Source organism: Salmo salar, chromosome 04 (genome assembly GCF_965601325.2).
Source record: "Salmo salar chromosome 04, fSalSal1, whole genome shotgun sequence".
In the NCBI taxonomy this organism is placed as follows: domain Eukaryota; kingdom Metazoa; phylum Chordata; class Actinopteri; order Salmoniformes; family Salmonidae; genus Salmo; species Salmo salar.
Window position 1 is genome coordinate 64,586,931 of NC_138294.1, and position 21,224 is coordinate 64,608,154.

Sequence of the window (21,224 nt, forward strand, 5' to 3'; positions counted from 1 at the left end):
TTCAAGCTCTGTCAAGTTGGTTATTGATCACTGCTAAACAGCCATTTTCAAGTCTTTCCATAGATTTTCACGCTGATTTAAGTCAAAAGTGTAACTAAGCCACTCGGGAACATTCAATGTCGTCTTGGTAAGAAACTCTGGGGGAATGCCTGGGGAAGGAACCAAGGGAGTGACATATAAAGGGAAGGTCATCAGGGAAGTGATGGAGTCCAGGTGAGTCTGACGACACACAGGTCCGCGTAACGATGGTGACAGGTGTGCGCCATAAAGAGTAGCCTGGTGACCTAGAGGCCGGAGAGGGAGCACATGTGACAGAGGTACAGAGATGACGTAGTTATTCAAAAATCCTGTTAAACTCTATTATTGCACACAGAGTGAGTCCATGCAACTTATGTGACTTGTTAAGCAAATTCATTTAATATTTATTGACAAATGTTTTATTAATTTGTAGGAATTTCTAAAAGCACAATTCCACTTTGACATTATGGGGCATTGTGTGTAGGCCAGTGACACAGCATCTCAATTGAATACATTTTAAATTCATGCTGTAACACAACAAAATGTGGATAAAGTCAAGGGGTGTGAATACTTTTTGAAGGCATAGGGTGCCTTTGGGATGCAGCCTATGTGTTCCATGTATACCTGTGAGGAGAAAGGGTCTTTACAGAACATTTCACATTTTAGCGGATGCTCTTATCCAGAGAAATTTACTGTAGTGAGTGGATACATTTTCGTACTGGTCCCCTGAGGGAATCAATCCCACAACCCTGGCATTGCAAGCACCATGCTCTGCCAACTGAGCCACACAGGACCATACCTGGACTATTACTAAATCAACAGTGCCAACATCTCTTGAATAAAATGCAGTTGAATAAAATACAGATTAAAACAAACATGACAAGTGGCAGTGACAGACTTTTAATGTTGTTGAATGTTTTGTGTTCATTCCTGCTTTGAATGACTGAGATATTTGTTTGCAGAGAAAGCTTTGAAATGCATCAGTGAGCGGCCTGGAGCAATCCAGTACTTCAAGATGATAAATGATATGATCAATATAAAAAAAGTGCACTTCTACCTTAGAATATAATGATATGAGATTCTCTGACCAAAATGGCCGTCATTTTAGTCATGTTGCCAGGATGTCAATGTTCGTTTTAGTGCTCTATTTAATTCTATGATGCTAGCACTTCATGATACTATTGAAGTATTCAAGGATGCATTAGATTGGGGTGATACAGCCAAAAGAAAAACTGTCAAATCAAAAACACTCTCTGAAGTCATCATTTGGAGGTTTTTAAGTCTTTTATTAACATACATCAGCACTTAGCATGTCACAAAAGATCTTGTGCTTATTTAAAAAACAGAGTGTGTGAGAAGCGGATGGAAAAGAGGGAAGATAAATAAAATATATTTTAAATGAAAAGAGAGAGATAAGACAAGGAACAGCTAAGCCTTGCTTTGGGGCAAACAGGGGTAGTAGTAGTAGAGTAGTAGTATAGTAGTAGTAGTAGTCTCCTAGTAGTGTGATCGGGAGAGAATAATAATAATAACTACCCAGGAGGTTATCAGGGTGAAGAAGTATACATTGAAATCATGTAGAAAGGGTGTCAGTTACTGCTAAAGATGCGGGTTGGTCAGCTCTTACTAAGCATTAGTTGATTCTCATATACAGAAAAAGGCTGGTAGGGATATGGAATCACATTTCATATTTCGCTTCAAATAAACTTTATTTAAACATCTCATTCAATCCCACAACAAGCCTAAATTCAAAGTGGCATAATCATAAGGGCCACAATGACAAAGAAGTGTTCGACGTTCATTAGTTGTAGTTGTGTATTTCTAAAAAACAAACACTATTTACAGGACAAAATACTTGATTGGTTTATTTTCTTATTGCTTGTTGGTTCCCACTCAGAATTCTGTGGTAATAGCACATAGCTATAACAACATATACCTGCTATAGAACTGTTCTATATCTATGGGTAAGAATGCCTGGATTGATATAGAATCAGATCTCAGGAATGAAACTATAACCTTGAACAGTAATGATAAGAAACCTCCTGTAGATCAAATAAAGGAAGACTGGTCTATAAGCCATGTGTAGAGGGTTGCATCAAGAAGCTAGAACCTGTTTCTAAACATTAGAGCAATAATACCGTTTAAAACCAGGCTTTATAATCATAAGCATTTAGAAGGGCTCCTGGCAAAACTAATCCACCGGAATGGTTCTCATTTAGACTGTTAACAGCGAATCAGAACCGAGATAACTGGGTGAGAGAATGAGATCTGTGCAAAAACAACACAGAGGTAGTCCAACAGTAGAATTACAATAGTATACAAAACGGTGCTGAGGCCATCTAGGGACGTGCATGTGAACTACATCATTTTAAAAGAAGGACAAGGGAAATAAATACACATGGAAAGCGAAAGGGTGCATTTGTATCATCTACTGCAAAGAAGGTGTAGTGTTACAAAGCAGAGACTACTGTAGCAGCTCTAGAACCATCTTAGCACAAGACACACTGTTCCGTTCATAGTGCCACAATGTGTGACGAACGTCCTCATTCCCATCTGAGTGCTCTAGATACAGTCATTGCCTAGTTTTCACTGAAGACAAAACAAGAGACTACCACTATTGCCATGATTCAAAGATCCTGAATGTCAATTTATAGAACACTTCTAATAGGTAGAAAAATCATACTTATTTTCCCCATGTCAGATTTTCTGCTGGGAGAGTATGCCAATCAACACAACGATAACAAACTACAATAGATATTCATTTTCAAAGTGACTTGGTACAGCACAAAACAAGTATTTCATTATACCTCCCTTGTGTGTATCAGGGTTTTACTACGGAGTAATACAATGGTACTGCTATCCCAGCCTGTAGTCTGATGTCCACCACGCCTTCATCACCCCCATGGCCAAACTGAAACATCAAAGACTACAGGATTACACTAGGCACCACTCCTCTCTGATCCCACCAGGCACCGCTCCCACTTTTATCCCCAACTACTGTAGCTACCCAGAATGAGGGAGAATGGAGGGGGAGGGTTGCTATACATTCTAATAGGCTACCTGTCTGGTACAGTGTGTTTAGTCTGCTGTAGAAGACACATACATTCTCAAGAAAGTATTCCCCACTCCCCACTATTTACTCTGCATAGCAAAAAAAAAAAAACATAAAACCAAGAGCTCATCATTAACCCATTAGCATCTTTAACAATAACTCAAAAACCTTTTCTGTGGCTAACATCAGTTTTTTCCCCCTTCTAGAACATTATACAGATTTTTTTTATGCAAGACTTGTTGTTATTATTACTTTAAAAAAAGTATATTTCGTTGTTGATGATGCGTTGTTTCTGCTTCCCACCGCCGGACTGGACTACTTCGCCATGGTCTAGTCGCTGTCTTCCATTACAGGGTCTGTGTCCCAGCATGTGATGTCAATCTCTGTACACACGCACAGGGCATAGATAAACATCCATAAATCCACTTGGTCAATGTTTGAAAAAACAAACACACACACACAAACTTTAATCTTTTTATCCATGGTGTCTTACAATATGTCAAATAAATGGGCAGAAACAACCACATACTATAACAATCAGCATCATAAGTCTACTGTCTTCAAAAATAAGTGTGACAGCAGTTCCTGAATAAAATAGTAACAACAACATGATTAGCCAAGCTGGTGATTGTTAAGGTACCATTTGTAAAGGGTTTATAAAGAGTTTATAATGATGTTGTTAATGGTTATTAAATTACTTGTAAATGCACTATAAACTATTAATTAATGGGTAATAACGCATTGGTCAAAATAGTGCGATGTTGACCATTGGTCTGAAAACCAACCTTTTCTGTTCCTGGGACAGAGCACTAATGCATCACACCCAAGAGGGAGAAAATAACTATTGTTTAACTGTGCAACCATTGAAAATAAGGTTGCATGATTATACACAAGGGTGCATATTATAATAGCATTTGTAAATGGATAATAACAGAAGGTAAATATTGGCTCACTTTTTGGTAAGCACTGACCAGTTAATTGCTCTATTTAAACCAAAGCGATATACGCGTTTATTAATGGTTTATAATGCATTTACAAATGATTAAATAACCCTCAATGATGTAATTATAAACTCTTCAAACACTTTACACGTTACTACTTTTTCATATATTGATGTATTTCCAACAGAATAATCCTCACAGCTTTCAGGCAAAAAGGTTATTTTGATGTTTAATCCTGACATGCCCCGCTCTCTCTCGCTTTCTCACTCTCTCTCTCTCTCGCTCTCCTTCTCTCACCTGGTGGCTTGTTATAAAACACTGACGTTGGGGTCATTTTAGCAGAGCATTTCTCCTCCTCCTGCGATTGGCTGAAGTAACCCTCGTTTGCCTGCACAGACAGACAGGCAGAAACATTAGTTGATAACAGTATTGTTTCTATGCATGTAGACATATAGACACACTATGCTACTGCTGCAGTGCCTTCAGAAAGTAATCACACCCTTTGACTTTTTTCACATTTTGTTGTGTTACAAAGTGGGATTATAATTTATTTAATTGTCATTTTTAGTCAACGATCTACACAATACTCTACTGTCAAAGTGGAATATATATATATATATATATTATATATATATATATATATATATATTTTTTTTTTTTATTAAAATAAAATAAAACACATATATCTTAATTTGAAAGTATTCAACCCCGAGTCAATACATGTTAGAATCACCTTTGGCAGTGATTACAGCTGATTACAGTCTTTCTGGATAAGTCTCTAAGAGCTTTTCACACGTGGATTGTACAATATTTGCACATTATTCTTAAAAAATGTCTTCAAGCTCTGTCAAGTTGGTTATTGATCACTGCTAAACAGCCATTTTCAAGTCTTTCCATAGATTTTCAAGCTGATTTAAGTCAAAAGTGTAACTAAGCCACAAGGGAACATACAATGTCGTCTTGGTAAGGAACTACAGTTGCTTAGCAGACTGTATATTTGGCCTTGTGTTTAAGGAAATGATCCTGCTGAAAGCGGAATTTGTCTACCAGTATCTGCTGGAAAGCAGACTGAAACAGGGTTTCCTCTAGTATTTTGCCTGTGCTTAGCTCTATTCAGTTTATTTTGATCCTAAAAAACTCCCTAGTCCTTGCCAATGACGAGCATACCCATAACATGATGCAGCCATCACCATGCTTGAAAATATGAAGAGGCGTACTCAGCGATGTGTTGGATTTGCCCCAAACATAACACCTTTTATTCAATAATTGTGTTTTTTATCTTTGACACATTTTTGCAGTATTACTTTAGTGTCTCATTCCAAACAAGATGCATGTTTTGGAATATTTTGTATTATGTACAGGCTTCCTTCTTTTCACTCTGTTATTTAGGTTGGTATTGTGGTGTGACTACAATGTTGTTGATCCATCCCCAGTTATCTCCTATCACAGCCATTAAACTCTAACTGTTTTAAAATCACCATTAGCCTCATGGTGAAATCTCTGAGCGGTTTCCTTCCTCTCCGGCAACTGCGTTGGGAAGGGTGCCTGTAGCTTTGCAGTGACTGGATGTATTGATACACCATCCATTACTAACTGCACCATGCTCAAAGGGATATTCAATGTGTGCTCTTTCTCTTTGCGAACCATTGGAAAACCTCCCTGGTCTTTGTGGTTGAATCTCTGCTTAAAATTCACTGCTAGAGTGAGGGACCTTACAGATAATTCACCCGGTACTCACTGTACATAGCCTCGTTATTGTTATGTAAATGTATTGTGTTACTTTTTTATTGATTTGATTTATTTTACTTTATTTAGTAAATATTTTATGAACTCTATTTCTTGAACTGCATTGTTGGTTAAGGGCTTGTAAGTAAGCATTTCACTGTAAGGTCTACACTTAATTTTATTCTGCTCATGTGAAATGTTTTATTTTATTTGTATGTGTAGGGTACAAATATGGGGTAGTCATTTAAAAATCATATTAAACACTATTATTGCAAACAGAGTGATTCCATGCAACTTTGTATGTGACTTGTTAAGCACATTTATACTCCTGAACTTATTGAAGCTTGCTATAACAAAATTGTTTAATATTTGTTGACTGAAGACATTTCAGGTTTTCATTTTTAATTCATTTGTAAATATTTCAAAAAACAAAATTCCACTTTGACATTATGGGGTGTTGTGTGTAGATCACAAAAATCAAAATTTTATACATTTTAAATTCAGTCTTTAAAGACATCAATACGTGGAAAAAGTCAAGGGGTGTGAATACTTTCTGAAGTCACTGTTTATCACCGAGCCACTCTGTCCAAACAAATACTACATGTACAGTACAGCCAAGGTTATCTGGAGGCAATTTGTACCATAGATCATTCAGTACTATACTATCTGTTTGTGTTGTTCATCTTTGTTCCAGATCAGGAACACAGAACAAACTGCCATCCTCTCTCTCCAGGTAACCAGTGGCACCCACTAGTGCTGATGTAGAATGCATTTACTGCCATCATGTGGCACATAATATAATACTTTTTTTTTATAAGGAATGATACGATACAGATAGTGCAGACAACATACCTTTGTTGTTGTGCAGCTGAGAAATTACATGCTGTATTGCTGTATTGGCAAATCGTCAACTTAATGTATAAGGGCAACTCTATGCATGTAAAGTACTGCCAAGTAATTTTGCTCAATATACTGTAATATGAGATAACATGACTACTGCTCCTCTCCTGACCTGAGTCCCTTCTTTGAGCAGGGTCTCCCCGTTGGTCATCAGCTGAGTATCATCTGAAGCGTGCTGCAGTGCTTGCTGGTAGCTCAGGGTCATATCGTGGGTCCCGGCCACATCCACTAGGCTGGAGGGCTCTTCCTCGACCCCCTCGGGACCCCCCGGGCAGAATGGTACATCCCCCATCTCGTCAAAGCTCAGCAGGGGCTGGGGTTGCCCTCCAGGGTGTGGGGCCTGAGAGGGGGCGATGCCGGTGGCAGGGCTGCTGTCCCATAGCTCCACCAGGGGGTCTGTGGCGGTGGGGGCAGGCAGGGGCCTGAAGCCTGAGAAGGGGTCATAGTCGTCCGGGGTTGAGGATGGGGGTTTGGAGTCTGTGCGGGTCTGGGGTGCCACGCTCTGAATGGGCTTGGTGGGGGTGGAGTCCTGGACCGGGCCTGGCTGTTGCTTGGGCTCACCTAGAGGAGAGGAAGGTAGAGAGAAAGGGAGGGAGGGGGACTGTTATTGATAACAGTCAAAACTTGTTATCAATAAGCCCTGACAGGACACAAAGCGAAACAGTCAGAAGATCATCAGTATGCCCTGTCAATCTAGTCACACAGTTCACAGATAATAAACTCCACTTACACATCGTTGCAGCAATAGAAAGACCACACTGTTTATTGATGCTCTTACAGTATACCTACAGTCCAAGATCTCTTAGGTCCACAACATGACATGAATTACAGCTTTAACTTCAGAGAACACCACACAGTGATACCCTTGTGTTGTGTTTCTGTTACACTCATTGGTGTTCAGGTGGTGTACTTTAACACTGTCCACAGTACCAGAGTGCCACCGGGGACTAGAGACATGAGCAGGGGAAGCCCAGCCATCTGTGAAGGCAAATTAGGCCTGGGAAAAAACACACAGTCCCAGGGTGTGTGTGTGTGCATGCGTGTCACTGGCGTTGCACACACCGCCGCAGCCCACGCACGACAGGGGACCAATGAGTTTTGGGGGCCCCATACCCCCAAATGTTACATTTAACCTCTCTAGGGTAGGGGGCAGTATTTGCACGGCCGGATAAAAAACGTACCCGATTTTATCTGGTTATTACTACTGCCTAGAAACTAGAATATGCATATAATTGATTTGGATTGGAAACACCCTAAAGTTTCTAAAACTGTTTGAATGGTGTCTGTGAGTATAACAGAACTCATATGGCAGGCAAAAACCTGAGAAGATTCCTTACAGGAAGTGCCCTCTTTGACCATTTCTTGGTCTTCTACACTCTCTTTATTGAAAACTGAGGATCTCTGCTGTAACGTGACACTTCCTACGGCTCCCATAGGCTCTCAGAAGGCGGCAGAACATTGAATGATGACTTTGCAGGCCATGGCTGAAAAACAGTAGCGCATTTGGTAAGTGGTCGATCAGAGAACAATGAGACTGGCGCACGCGTGCACGAGAAGAGTCCATTTTAGATTTTCAGTCTTTGAACGAAAACAGGGTTTCCCGGTCGGAATATTATCACTTTTACGAGAAAAATCGCATAAAAATTTATTTTAAACAGCGGTTGACATGCTTCGAAGTACGGTAATGGAATATTTAGAATTTTTTTGTCACGATACGCGCCGGGCGCGTCACCCTTCGTTACCCTTCAGATAGTGTCTTGAACGCACGAACAAAACAGAGGATATTTGAACATAACTATGGATTATTTTGAACCAAACCAACATTTGTTATTGAAGTAGAAGTCCTGGGAGTGCATTCTGACGAAGAACAGCAAAGGTAATCCAATTTTTCTTATAGTAAATCTGAGTTTGGTGAGTGCCAAACTTGGTGGGCGTCAAAATAGCTAGCCCGTGATGGCGAGCTATCTACTCAGAATATTGCAAAATGTGCTTTTGCCGAAAAGCTATTTTAAAATCGGACATAGCGATTGCATAAAGGAGTTCTGTATCTATAATTCTTAAAATAATTGTTATGTTTTTTGTGAACGTTTATCGTGAGTAATTTAGTAAATTCACCGGAAGTTTGCGGTGGGTATGCTAGTTCTGAACGTCACATGCTAATGTAAAAAGCTGGTTTTTGATATAAATATGAACTTGATTGAACAAAAAATGCATGTTTTGTATAACATAATGTCCTAGGTGTGTCATCTGATGAAGATCATCAAAGGTTAGTGCTGCATTTAACTGTGGTTTGGGTTTATGTGACATTATATGCTAGCTTGAAAAATGGGTGTCTGATTATTTCTGGCTGGGTACTCTGCTGACATAATCTAATGTTTTGCTTTCGTTGTAAAGCCTTTTTGAAATCGGACAGTGTGGTTAGATTAACGAGAGTCTTGTCTTTAAAATGGTGTAAAATAGTCATATGTTTGAGAAATGTAAGTAATAGCATTTCTAAGGTATTTGAATATCACCACCACGGGATTCCACTGGCTGTTGAGTAGGTGGGACGATTTCGTCCCACATACCCTAGAGAGGTTAATTTCGTTTTAGAGTCCTAAAGCAACTGAGGAAAAACTAAATTGCTACTGTGTGGCTTGCGAAAGTATTCACCCCCTTGGCATTTTTCTAATTTTGTTGCCTTACAACCTGGAATTAAAATTGATTTTGGGGGGGGTTTGTATCATTTGATTTACACAACATGCCTACCACTTTGAAGATACAACATATTTTTTATTGTGAAACAAACAAGAAATAAGACCAAAAAACTGAAAAATGTAGTGTGCATAACTATTTACCCCCCCCCCCCCCAAAGTCAAAACTTTGTAGAGCCACCTTTTGCAGCAATTACAGCTGCAAGTCTCTTGGGGTATGTCTCTATAAGCTTGGCACATCTAGCCACTGGGATTTTTGCCCATTCTTCAAGGCAAACCTGCTCCAGCTCCTTCAAGTTGGATGGGTTCCGCTGGTGTACAGCAATCTTTAAGTTATACCGCAGATTCTCAATTGGATTGAGGTCTGAGCTTTGACTAGGCCATTCCAAGACATTTAAATGTTTTCCCCTGAAACCACTCAAGTGTTGCTTTAGCAGTATGCTTAGGGTCACTGTCCTGCTGGAAGGTGAACCTCTGTCCCAGTCTCAAATCTCTGGAAGACTGCAACAGGTTTCCTTCAAGAATTTCCCTGTATTTAGCGCCACCCATCATTCCTTCAATTCTGAACCACTTTCCCAGTCCCTGCCGATGAAAAACATCCCCACAGCATGATGCTGCCACAACCATGGGGATGGTGTTCTCGGGATGATGAAAGGTGTTGGGTTTGCGCCAGACATAGCGTTTTCCTTGATGGCCAAAAAGCTCAATTTTAGTCTCATATGACCAGTGTACCTTCTTCCATATGTTTGGGGAGTCTCCCACTTGCCTCTTGGCAAACACCAAACATGTTTGCTTATTTTTTTCTTGCCACTCTTCCATAAAGCCCAGCTCTGTGGAGTGTATGGCTTAAAGTGGTCCTGTGGACAGATACAGTTGAAGTCGGAAGTTTACATACACTTAGGTTGGAGTCATTAAAAGTCGTTTTTCAACCACTCCACAAATTTCTTATTGACAAACTATAGTTTTGGCAAGTCGGTTAGGACATCTGCTTTGTGTATGACACAAGTCATTTTTCCAACAATTGTTTACAGACAGATTCTTTCACAGCTGTAACTCACTGTATCTCACTTCCAGTGGGTCAAAAGTTTACATACACATTTACATTTACGTCATTTAGCAGACGCTCTTATCCAGAGCGACTTACAAATTGGTGCATTCACCTTATGATATCCAGTGGAACAACCACTTTACAGTAGTACATCTATATATTTTTTGGGGGGGAAGGGTAGGGGGGGGGATGGTTAGAAGGATTACTTAATCCTATCCCAGGTATTCCTTAAAGAGGTGGGGTTTCAGGTGTCTCCGGAAGGTGGTGATTGACTCCGCTGTCCTGGCGTCGTGAGGGCGCTTGTTCCACCATTGGGGTGCCAGAGCAGCGAACAGTTTTGACTGGGCTGAGCGGGAACTGTGCTTCCGCAGAGGTAGGGAGGCGAGCAGGCCAGAGGTGGATGAACGCAGTGCCCTTCTTTGGGTGTAGGGACTGATCAGAGCCTGAAGGTACGGAGGTGCCGTTCCCCTCACAGCTCCGTAGGCAAGCACCATGCTCTTTTAGCAGATGCAAGCTTCAACTGGAAGCCAGTGGAGTGTGCGGAGGAGCGGGGTGACGGGACAAAACTTGGGAAGGTTGAACACCAGACGGGCTGCGGCGTTCTGGATGAGCTGTAGGGGTTTTAATGGCACAGGCAGGGAGCCCTGCCACTGTGACTTTAAACAGCTTGGAAAATGATGTCATGGCTTTAGAAGCTTCTGATAGGCTAATTGACATAATTTAAGTCAATTGGAGGTGTACCTGTGGATGTATTTCAAGGCCTACCTTCAAACTCAGTGCCTCTTTGCTTGACATCATGGGGAAATCCAAAGAAATCAGCCAGGACCTCAGAATTTTTTTTGTAGACCTCAACAAGTCTGGTTCATCCTTGAGAGCAATTTCCAAACGCCTGAAGGTACCATGTTCATCTGTACAAACAATAGTATGCAAGTATAAACACCATGGGACCAGACAGCCGTCATACTGCTCAGGAAGGAGACGCGTTCTGTCTCCTAGAGATGAACGTACTTTGGTGTGAAAAGTGCAAATCAATCCCAGAACAACAGTAAAGGACCTTGTGAAGATCCTGGAGGAAAGAAGTACAAAAGTATCTATATCCACAGTAAAACGACTCCTATATAGACATAACCTAAAAAGCCGCTCAGCAAGGAAGAAGCCACCGCTCCAAAACCGCCATAAAAAAGCCAGACTACGGTTTGCAACTGCACATGAGGACAAAGATCGTGCTTTTTGGAGAAATGTCCTTTGGTCTGATGAAACAAAAATAGAACTGTTTGGCCATAATGATCATCATTATGTTTAGAGGGAAAAGGGGGAGGCTTGCAAGCCGAAGAACACCATCCCAACCGTGAAGCACGGGAGTGGCAGCATCATGTTGTGGTGGTGCTTTGCTACAGGAGGGACTGGTGCACTTCACAAAATAGATGGCATCATGAGGCAGGAAAATGATGTGGATATATTGAAGCAACATCTCAAGACATCCGTCAGGAAGTTAAAGCTTGGTCGCAAATGCGTCTTCCAAATGGACAATGACTTCAGGACAACAAAGTCAAGGTATTGGAGTGGCCATCACAAAGCCCTGACCTCAATCCTATAGAAAATTTGTGATCAGAACTGAAAAAGCGTGTGCGAGCAAGGAGGCCTTCAAACCTGACTCAGTTACACCAGCTCTGTCAGGAGGAATGGGACAAAATTCACCCAACTTATTGTGGGAATCTTGTGGAAGGCTACCCGAAACGTTTGACCCAAGTTAAACAATTTAAAGGCAATGCTACCAAATACTAATTGAGTGTATGTAAACTTTTGACCCACTGGGAATGTGATGAAAGAAAGAAAAGCTGAAATAAATAATTCTCTCTACTTTTATTCTGACATTTCACATTCTTAAAATAAAGTGGTGATCCTAACTGACCTAAGACAGGGAATTTTAACTAGGATTAAATGTCATGAATTGTGAAAAACTGAGTTTAAATGTATTTGGTTAAGGTGTATGTAAACTTCCGACTTCAACTGTACTCCAATCTCCACTGTGGAGCTTTGCAGCTCCTTCGAGGTTATCTTTGGTCTCTTTGTTGCCTCTCTGATTAATGCCCTCTTGCCTGGTCTGAGTTTTGGTGGGCGGTCCTCTCTTGGTAGGTTTGTTGTGGTGCCATATTCTTTCCATGTTTTAGTAATGGATTCAAATGGTGCTCCGTGGGATGTTCAAAGTTTCTGATATTTTTTTGTAACCCAACCCTGACCTGTACTTCTCCACAACTTTGTCCCTGACCTGTTTAGAGAGCTCCTTGGTCTTCATGGTGCCGCTTAGTGGTGTTGCAGACTCTGGGGCCTTTCAGAACAGGTGTATATATATATACTGAGATCATGTGACACTTAGATTGCACACAGCTGGACTTTATTTAACTAATTATGTGACTTCTGAAGGTATTTGGTTGCACCAGATCTTATTTAGGGGCTTCATAGCAAAGGGGGTGAATACATATGCATGCACCAATATTCCGTTTCTTATTTTTTTGAATTTTTTTAAAATAAGTTATTTTTTTTCATTTCACTTCACCAATTTGGACTATTTTGTGCATGTCCATTACATGAAATCCAAATAAAAATCAATTTTAATTACAGGTTGTAATGAATGAAGAAGAAAATGTTATATTTTTGTCAACTCCGTAAAACATCCACTAGTTCTGATTTTTGTCTAACGTCAGCTTCGTCAGAGTGCTTAAAGATCTGATAGAATTGTTGTTTTTATTGGGAATTTTCACATCAATCATTTTCCATATTTTACAAATGTTTGTATTGAAGTTTTATTTTTATAGGCAAAAATATATCTGTTTTGAGTATCTGTGGTCAACTCTGTCATTGATGGAGTCAATATTTTTGGGGTTAATATATAAAAAAAAAAATGTAATCACTGTTCTGCAACATATGCTTATTTTTTTGGGTATTTGCTGTGCTTTATAAATGTTTTTTTAAAGTTCTAAATCTAGAAAAAAAACGTGCCAAAAATTATCTAATGTTAGAATTAAGGCCTTTAAACACTTGTTGGACAATAATTGTAAAAATGAAATGCATTTTATGGTGTCTAACGGAGTTGACATGAATCCAGTTTGTGAATTGTTTTTAATTAGGATGTTGTTCCTTTACATGGTGTGATAGCTGATACTTTGGTCTATCAAAATATATATTTCAAATGTTGTTAATATTAAGACAAAATAAAAATGCGTGTGAATGTGTGTGCCCGCTGTCTTTGTTTGTCTGAGATGAATGATATCTAACAGAGTAAGTGCTCTCAATGACTTTCAATGCTAACATTAGCCATGTACAAAGTAGCCTATAGCAAAATAATCAAACAGAATTCAAGGATTTAAGTCCTCGTAAGTGCCTCAGGCTTACCCCAGTATAACCCAACTCTGCCTAATCTTACCCCACTCGTTCCGGCTGTCATCCTCCGCCTCCTGGATGGGTGTGGTGACTATTTTGGGGATTGGCGTTGAGGACGTTCCCATACTGTGATCTAAGCTCCCTTCATCATCGCCATCTGGAGGAATATCAGAAAGTGTACACCATAACAACTTCAAACCATCACCACCAAACATCACCATCGCACAATCATATCAATCCCAATCAAAATGCCACCAAACAATTAAATCACTAACAGAATGAAAATACTGTACCACCCAACAATCAAATCACCAACACATTCAAAATGTTACCAACCACAGACAAAATGCCACCACAGAATCACATGAACACAATTAAAATAATACCATTGGTCACAATGAGCAGTCAGGCTAGCCTGAACACTGCATTCAGTTTGACACTGATGACAATGGCACGGTTATTTGTTTTCAGGATTGACTTGAATGGTGCAACAGCAACTGTGGCAGAGTATTTCTGCTAAAGCTCAAATGTAGCTGGGGATGAGATCATGTGACGTAAAATCACTGGTGATGGTGAAGCGTGGGTCCTTTCCATCAGGCATTTCAGAAAATACACTACATGACCAAAAGTATGTGGACACCTGCTCGTCGAACATCTCATTCCAAAATCATGGGCATTAATATGGAGTTGGTCCCCCCTTTGCTGCTATAACAGCCTCCACTCTTCTGGGAAGGCTTTCCACTAGATGTTGGAACAATGTCTGTGGGGACTTGCTTCCATTCAGCCACAAGAGCATTAGTGAGGTCGAGCACTGATGTTGGGCGATTAGGCCTGGCTCGCAGTCTGCGTTCCAATTCATCCCAAAGGTGTTCGATGAGGTTGAGGTCAGGGGTCTGTGGAGGCCAGTCAGGTTCTACCACACCGATCTCAACAAACCATTTCTGTATGGAACTCACTTTGTGCACGGGGGCATTGTCATGCTGAGACAGGAAAGGGCCTTCCCCAAACTGTTTCCACAAAGTCGGACTGCCAGATTGTGAAGCGTGATTCATCACTCCAGAGAACACGTTTCCACTGCTCCAGAGTCCAATGGCAGCGAGCTTTTCACCACTCCAGCAGACTGTTGGGACTGCGCATGGTGATCTTAGGCTTGTGTGTGGCTGCACGGCCATGGAAACCCATTTCATGAAGCTCCCGACTAACAGTTTTTGTGCTGACGTTGCTTCCAGAGGCAGTTTGGTACTCAGTAGTGAGTGTTGTAACTGAAGGCAGGCGATTTTTATGCAATACACGCTTCAGCAATCGGCGGTCCTGTTCTGTGAGCTTGTGGTCTACCACTTGCTCCTAGACATTTCCACTTCACAATGACTGCACTTACAGTTGACCGGGGCAGCTCTAGCAGGGCAGAAATTTGACAAACTGACTTGTTGGAAAGGTGGCATCCTATGACAGTGCCATGTTGAAAGTCACGGAGCTCTTCAGTAAGGTCATTCTACTGCCAATGTTTGTCTTTGGAGTTTGCATGGCTGTGTGCTCGATTTTATACACCTGTCAGCAACAGGTGTGGCTGAAATAGCTGAATCCACTAATTTGAAGGGGTGTCCACATACTTTTGTATATATAGTGTAGAAGTAACCCAGTAGAGCAGTAGTGTCAATCCCATGCATGAGCTGCAGCAACAGTTACTCCATATGGGCTATATCAGCTCTCCACTACAATACAGTACATGGACTTCAATAAGTACTGTAGCTAGAAGTTGCCCCTAACCACTGATACAGGATCAGATATCCAGTGATTATGGTTAGGAATGGTAAAGTAATCTGATCTGAGATTTGTGGTTAGGGGAATCTTCAGCACCTCAAGCAATAATACCCTCTGATAAAGATCTTCACGGTGATGCTGTTTGTCTTGATATAAACAGTGAATTCACTTTTGGGAGCAGCAATACTCAGTGCAGGATTCCTTTTGTTTATATGTCTTGACTGATTTAATCCTGCCCCAGTATACATTTTGGGTGTGTGTAAAGTCCATTAAAAGTTCTGGAGGCAGCTGATGATTCTCTGCTGTCTGTACGTACTTTGCAAAGAATGAGGGCGCATCTGGATGAGAAACAATGAATATCCACTCAACGAATAAACCCCAGCAAACACATTATACAGGCTGATACACCAAACATAATTCCCTTCAATTCAATTAGGACCAGGAACAACAAACACAATAACAGAACATGCTCTAGTAATTACTAAGAGCCAAGGCATGAACAAGCAAACCAACGATAATGACCAACATCACTGTGACTGGAAACAACAGGACATAGAGATGAATGACCCGATGTGACTGCTCATTATATTGACAGCAGCATCTTGCTTGGGTGGACTTGCCATTTCCTTTCTAATCGAGGGGTCTTTAAATACTAAAGAGAATAGAGGAGGATAGAATATTGCCTCCTGTCCTCATCAACGCTGAACCATTTATAAACAGTTTCAATTTAAGGGGTCAATACACCGAGGTGAAAAGGTCATGATGGTGGTATAGGAATCCATTTTCATTTAAACTAATTTCATGACTTAGCTGATGGATGGAACTACTAGGACCTGGTTGGATCTAGTAGGAGCTGGTTAGAATTAGCTGGAACTGGTTAGAACTGGTTGGCCACCCTTACACAGACACAGACACAATATTAGGAAAGACACAGTACAGTTACAGTACAATTTCTGGTACAATACTCTACATAGGTTAGGGGTAACATCCATTTACTGTATGGACACACAGGGCCCACAGGGTACGCAACACAGTTCCTGAGACCACGGGCAGCTCAATAACGACGGCACACACACTCACAGGTCATTCGTCAGAAGGTATGCAAGGTGTGTGTGCGGACGGAGAAATGGGGCAGGGATGATGGGTAGATGGGGTAAAGGTGGATACGAAGTAAGATTGGCAAAATAAATAATGGAGCATGGAACCTATGCAGGTTTCTATTATTCTCCTCCATTTCTCCTTCTCTCCTCCAGGTGAAAACCTGCCCTATAGGGTTCACTATGACTTTTTCCCTAACCATCCTACTCTCATCTCCACAACCCTGCATAAAAGATCAGACAGATAAATATGTTGACCGAGAGGGATCATGGAGTAAACATTATTGGCGTGTGGAAGACTGAAGGTGGTTGACAAGATAGTGTGTTCGTAAGTTAGGGTAGTTAGTAAGTGAGGGTAGTTAGTAAGTTAGGGTAGTTAGTAAGTTAGGGTAGTTAGTATACAGATTCATTTGTAAAAGGAGATATAAGAGGCACTAAGTAGCAGGCAGAACTAAGGGTCATGATCAACTGCGCTCTTTGATATAAGCTGCCAACATCAGCAAGACAACTAAAAGCAAACTGCATCAGAGTGGGAGTGTAGAGAGAGAGGCCAAACCAGGAGAGTGCTGACTGGCTGAGACACAGCCTTTAGAGGGAACAGGATCTGTCATCACAGCGGAAGTGCTTTTAGCACACTACACAGCCACCCATCTCCTACAGACAGTACCAATCTGGTCTACTTTACCATGGAGATATCTAATTCAGGCTCTACAAGGACGCAAAATAAAATGGAGCACGTCAAGCCCAGGTTAGCTAACAGTAGGTAGCCACAGTTGTGCTCTGAGCTAGTGGGGGTGGGGGGGTGGTATGGTGCAGGAGAGGGGGCTGAGTTTGTTACAGCAGCTTCAGGAGATGATTTGGGGTGACGGGGGGCGTGTACTCTACTGTGGTAATGTGGGGGTGGGTGGGTGGGGGCTCCCTGCTCCTCCTCCTGTCCAGTACCTACCGGGTGCAGTGGGCTGCAGCCTCGCGTGAGGTGGGGTGCGGAGGGGGGGCGGACTGGGCTCGCTGGGACTGTGCTGCTGCTTCAAAAACGGGCTGTCCAAACGGCCTGGTAACGGGCTGTCCAAACGGCCTGACAAGAGACAGGGCCCAGGGTGGTGACACACACACACATACAGACGCGGGGAGGACAGGGAAAGACGAGCGAGGGAGAGAGTGATAGAGGGACACAGAGAAAAGAGAGACAGGGGAGAGTAAAAGGAAGACAGGAAGGAGAAAGTCAAGATAAAACGAGGCAAGGCCCAGGAGGATCCCCGGTGAGAAGTGAAGGGTTGTGGGAGAATGGGTATGGTCCCATAGAAACCCAATAGTGAGGACAGAATAGAAGAAGAGACGCTCAAGAGAGGATCCAAAGAACAGAGGGAGACACCGGAGGAATAAAACGAACGGATGGATGGATGAATGGAGAGACGGACGACAAGACAAATGGATGCACAACCATGAATCAAATCAAAGAGACAGAGAGAAAGAGACATATCAAGAAGAGGGAGAGTTGTTAGTGTGGTAATGACACTCTGTGGACAAAGCAGGCAGTAGTAGAAGCACTGCACCAAGCTCATTAACGATGGAGGAAGGAACATGGATTCAGTTCAGTATGTTAAGATGGAATGAACACAGAAACTTTCTCCAATGTTGAAAATATCCTGTTGCTTCTAGACGAAAACAGATATTGTTTCAGGGAGATTCTTTGGGTTTGCAGGTGGAGAGGAGAGACAGTGTGTTGTCTTGTTCAGTATGGAGACCCTCACTGAGTCAGGCACTTGTTCCAGTCTCCATCCACTCCAACTGGCTCCTTGGAGCCACTTGTTTTCCGTATCTATGTAGCCTGCAAGGGATAACTGCTACAGCATCTGTCTCTCTTCTTCCATCTTCATCTTCCTCTGTCTTCAACTGGATTACCTCTCGTCTTAGTCTGAATTCTACTCCAACTGTTCTCCTGCCTTCCAGATCTCTGTGGTATACCCAGGTGTCTAGGTCCAACAGGCTCTGTCCACTCATACACAGTGATGACAGACACACTGGTGACGTACAGCAGAGTACAGGGACTGAGGCCTGTGAGGAGGTGAATGACAGGACAAATGGTGGTCAGGTGACCCAAACCCTCCCTCCCTCTCTTCCTCCCTCCCCTCCCTCCCTCCCTCCCTCCCTCCCTCCCTCCCTCCCTCCCTCCCTCCCTCCCTCCCTCCCTCCCTCCTTCCATCTCCTCCCTCTTCCTGGTCTTACCGGTCCTGTGGCTAGAGACAGGGGAGATGTCCAAACCAGTAGCCACAGCCTTTTCCTTCTGCTTAAAGAACTCCCTGGGGTTGTCCGCCCGCTGGGCAATGAGGGCTTTCGCCTCCTGTCAACAAACATACATACAGTACAACGTTAGACACGTAGAGCACCCCCCCCCCCCCCCCCCCCCACACACGAGATACTCATCGCACATAGGTAATACACTCACACCACAAATGCACGTAAGAGCACACACACTCTTTCAGACAGAATTGACCTTACACACAGAGAGCCAGAGACAAATATCCCAGTATAGCCTGACTAGTCCCATTAACACAGATCCAAAGCCCAGGAGTGCTACTGTCACAATGACACATATATACAGGTGAGGAGTCTGGGCTACACTCTACTTTACTCGCTCAGTCTCAGCCTACTAACACTAGAGAGGCATAGAATATGATATACAGAGTCGATTTTCTGTATGCAATGAATCCCCCCATTGGGACTGATGGTCTGAAACCCACCTCCACTTCAGACTCCTTCGCCTTCTCCAGGTCCTCATAGCTAGGTTCTGCTGTCTGCAGAGAGAGAGAGACAGAGAGAGCGAGAGATGGGTACAAGGAAACCGCCTACAAGGTAATTACATTCTCACAGCATGGCAGCCATTACAAAATCACAGACGTACAAGATGGTATTTTCAAAGTGTTCTGAAAGCAGAAGTATTGTTTTCGAAGGAAGTGAATGGTAAAAGGAAGGAGAGAAGTGAAAACACTGTGGGGTCCAATATTTGGAGAATAAATCTTCTTGTGTCATGTCGTGCCAGAGCTAAAATTATTAATGTTGATGCTACTATTGAATTAAAGTTAGATTTTTTTAAACGGGATAATGAAATAGAACTCTTGTTTCTTCTAAATATTTCTTCCCAGACAATATCAATGATGCATTGTGACTAGTCTTGAAATGAGATCAGAAATGTTCTCTAAAAGCAGACTGCCTCTTTCAGTGGTGGGGAGTGACTAAGGCAAGACCCTCTTTGGCATGGAACAGAGAATACACATAATGCTCTGGTGCGCACACACACACACACACACACACACACACACACACACACACACACACACACACACACACACACACACACACACACACACACACACACACACACACACACTTACTATGAGGGGATGGTTCCGTGTCCTCTCTTTGGCCTCCTCTTCCTCCTGTATCTTCTTTCTGCTCCACACACACAGAGTTACCACATGGACCAAGCACCAGAGTTTACGTGATACAACACATTACCCATAAGTCAGTGCGGCCCACCTGTGTTCCTCGATCTGCCTCTCCCTCTCGCGGTACCTCTTCTCTCTATCCTCCTGCTCTTTCCTTTCCAGCTCCATCCTCTCCTCCTCGAAGCGTTGCCTCTCCTCCGCAACCTTCTTCCTCTCCTCCTCCTTTCTCAACTCTTCCTCACGCTGGTACACACAAAAGACAGAAATATATTTCAACATTTGTTCAATAACCAATTAGTCACAACATAAAACATCAATGACTAAAATGCAAAACAGAACATTTGGCTTTGGTCTTTCTATTGAGCAAAATCAACACAAACTACCATTTAGAGGGCAAAGCCGCCAACTCACAATGATTCAAATTCAAATAACCTCAAGGACAGAGAGCAGTGGATGTCATATCTCATTTGAGTCTGTCTCATTGGCTTGTGGCGTTGCTTCTGGAAGACGGGGGACATTGTTTGACTTTGTTTTGATCCTACTCCTACACACTCCAATTCAAACCACTACTCATGCTATCATTCTTAGTCTGAGGAAAAGGTAGAGAAAAAAGACAGAGGAACGAATAACAGTGCTGCTCTTCTTGTCTCCAGAGTCCTTCTCCCAGTCAACCCCCGCCTCCTTCCATCCCTTTTTTCCTCCCTCCTGACGCTAGCGGGAATCATGTTCATTCCTACCTTGGCTTGTTCCCAGAATTCCTCTCTATTGATCTTCTTCATCTCAATCTCTGCGTTGGTTTTGGTGTACACGGTGCCCTGGACATCGGCCCAATAGGGAAAGAGGAAAGGAGTAGGAGAGAGAAAGGGGAAGTGGTTGGTTACAACCATTAGTCAGAGAACCATGGTGCACACACACGCACACACACACACACACACACACACACACACACACACAGCTCAGGGTCAGCGTCTGCTATAGCACAATTACTGTGCCCTCCAAATCCTATTGCACCACACCACCCGTAACCAGCAGGGTCAGTCTAGACATATAGTGTCATATTTCTGTTGGACACACAATTACCGTATCACTTATTGTGCACCATTGCCTGGATATGATTTATATGGAGTTATATAACTTTAACTTATATATTATGAACAGCTTG

General features: G+C 42.3%; 1 protein-coding gene across 3 annotated transcripts in view; it reads right to left on the minus strand.

Moving 5' to 3' along the window:
- Positions 1-1,283: 1,283 nt before the first annotated feature.
- Positions 1,284-21,224, minus strand: part of LOC106603483 (drebrin) — a 111,335-nt gene continuing 91,394 nt past the window's right edge. For 2 of the 3 annotated variants that reach the window (XM_014197241.3, XM_014197240.3), the window contains exons 6-15: positions 20,800-20,877; positions 20,154-20,305; positions 20,009-20,066; positions 19,358-19,411; positions 18,843-18,957; positions 17,563-17,691; positions 13,802-13,915; positions 6,749-7,197; positions 4,309-4,399; positions 1,284-3,453 (exon numbers count right to left, since the gene is read on the minus strand). In XM_014197241.3, the coding sequence (XP_014052716.1) occupies positions 3,401-3,453; positions 4,309-4,399; positions 6,749-7,197; positions 13,802-13,915; positions 17,563-17,691; positions 18,843-18,957; positions 19,358-19,411; positions 20,009-20,066; positions 20,154-20,305; positions 20,800-20,877 (1,293 nt within the window). In that variant the 3' untranslated portion in view covers positions 1,284-3,400. The remainder of the gene's footprint in view (positions 3,454-4,308; positions 4,400-6,748; positions 7,198-13,801; positions 13,916-17,562; positions 17,692-18,842; positions 18,958-19,357; positions 19,412-20,008; positions 20,067-20,153; positions 20,306-20,799; positions 20,878-21,224) is intronic. The other variant, XM_014197242.3, reaches the window with a different exon arrangement.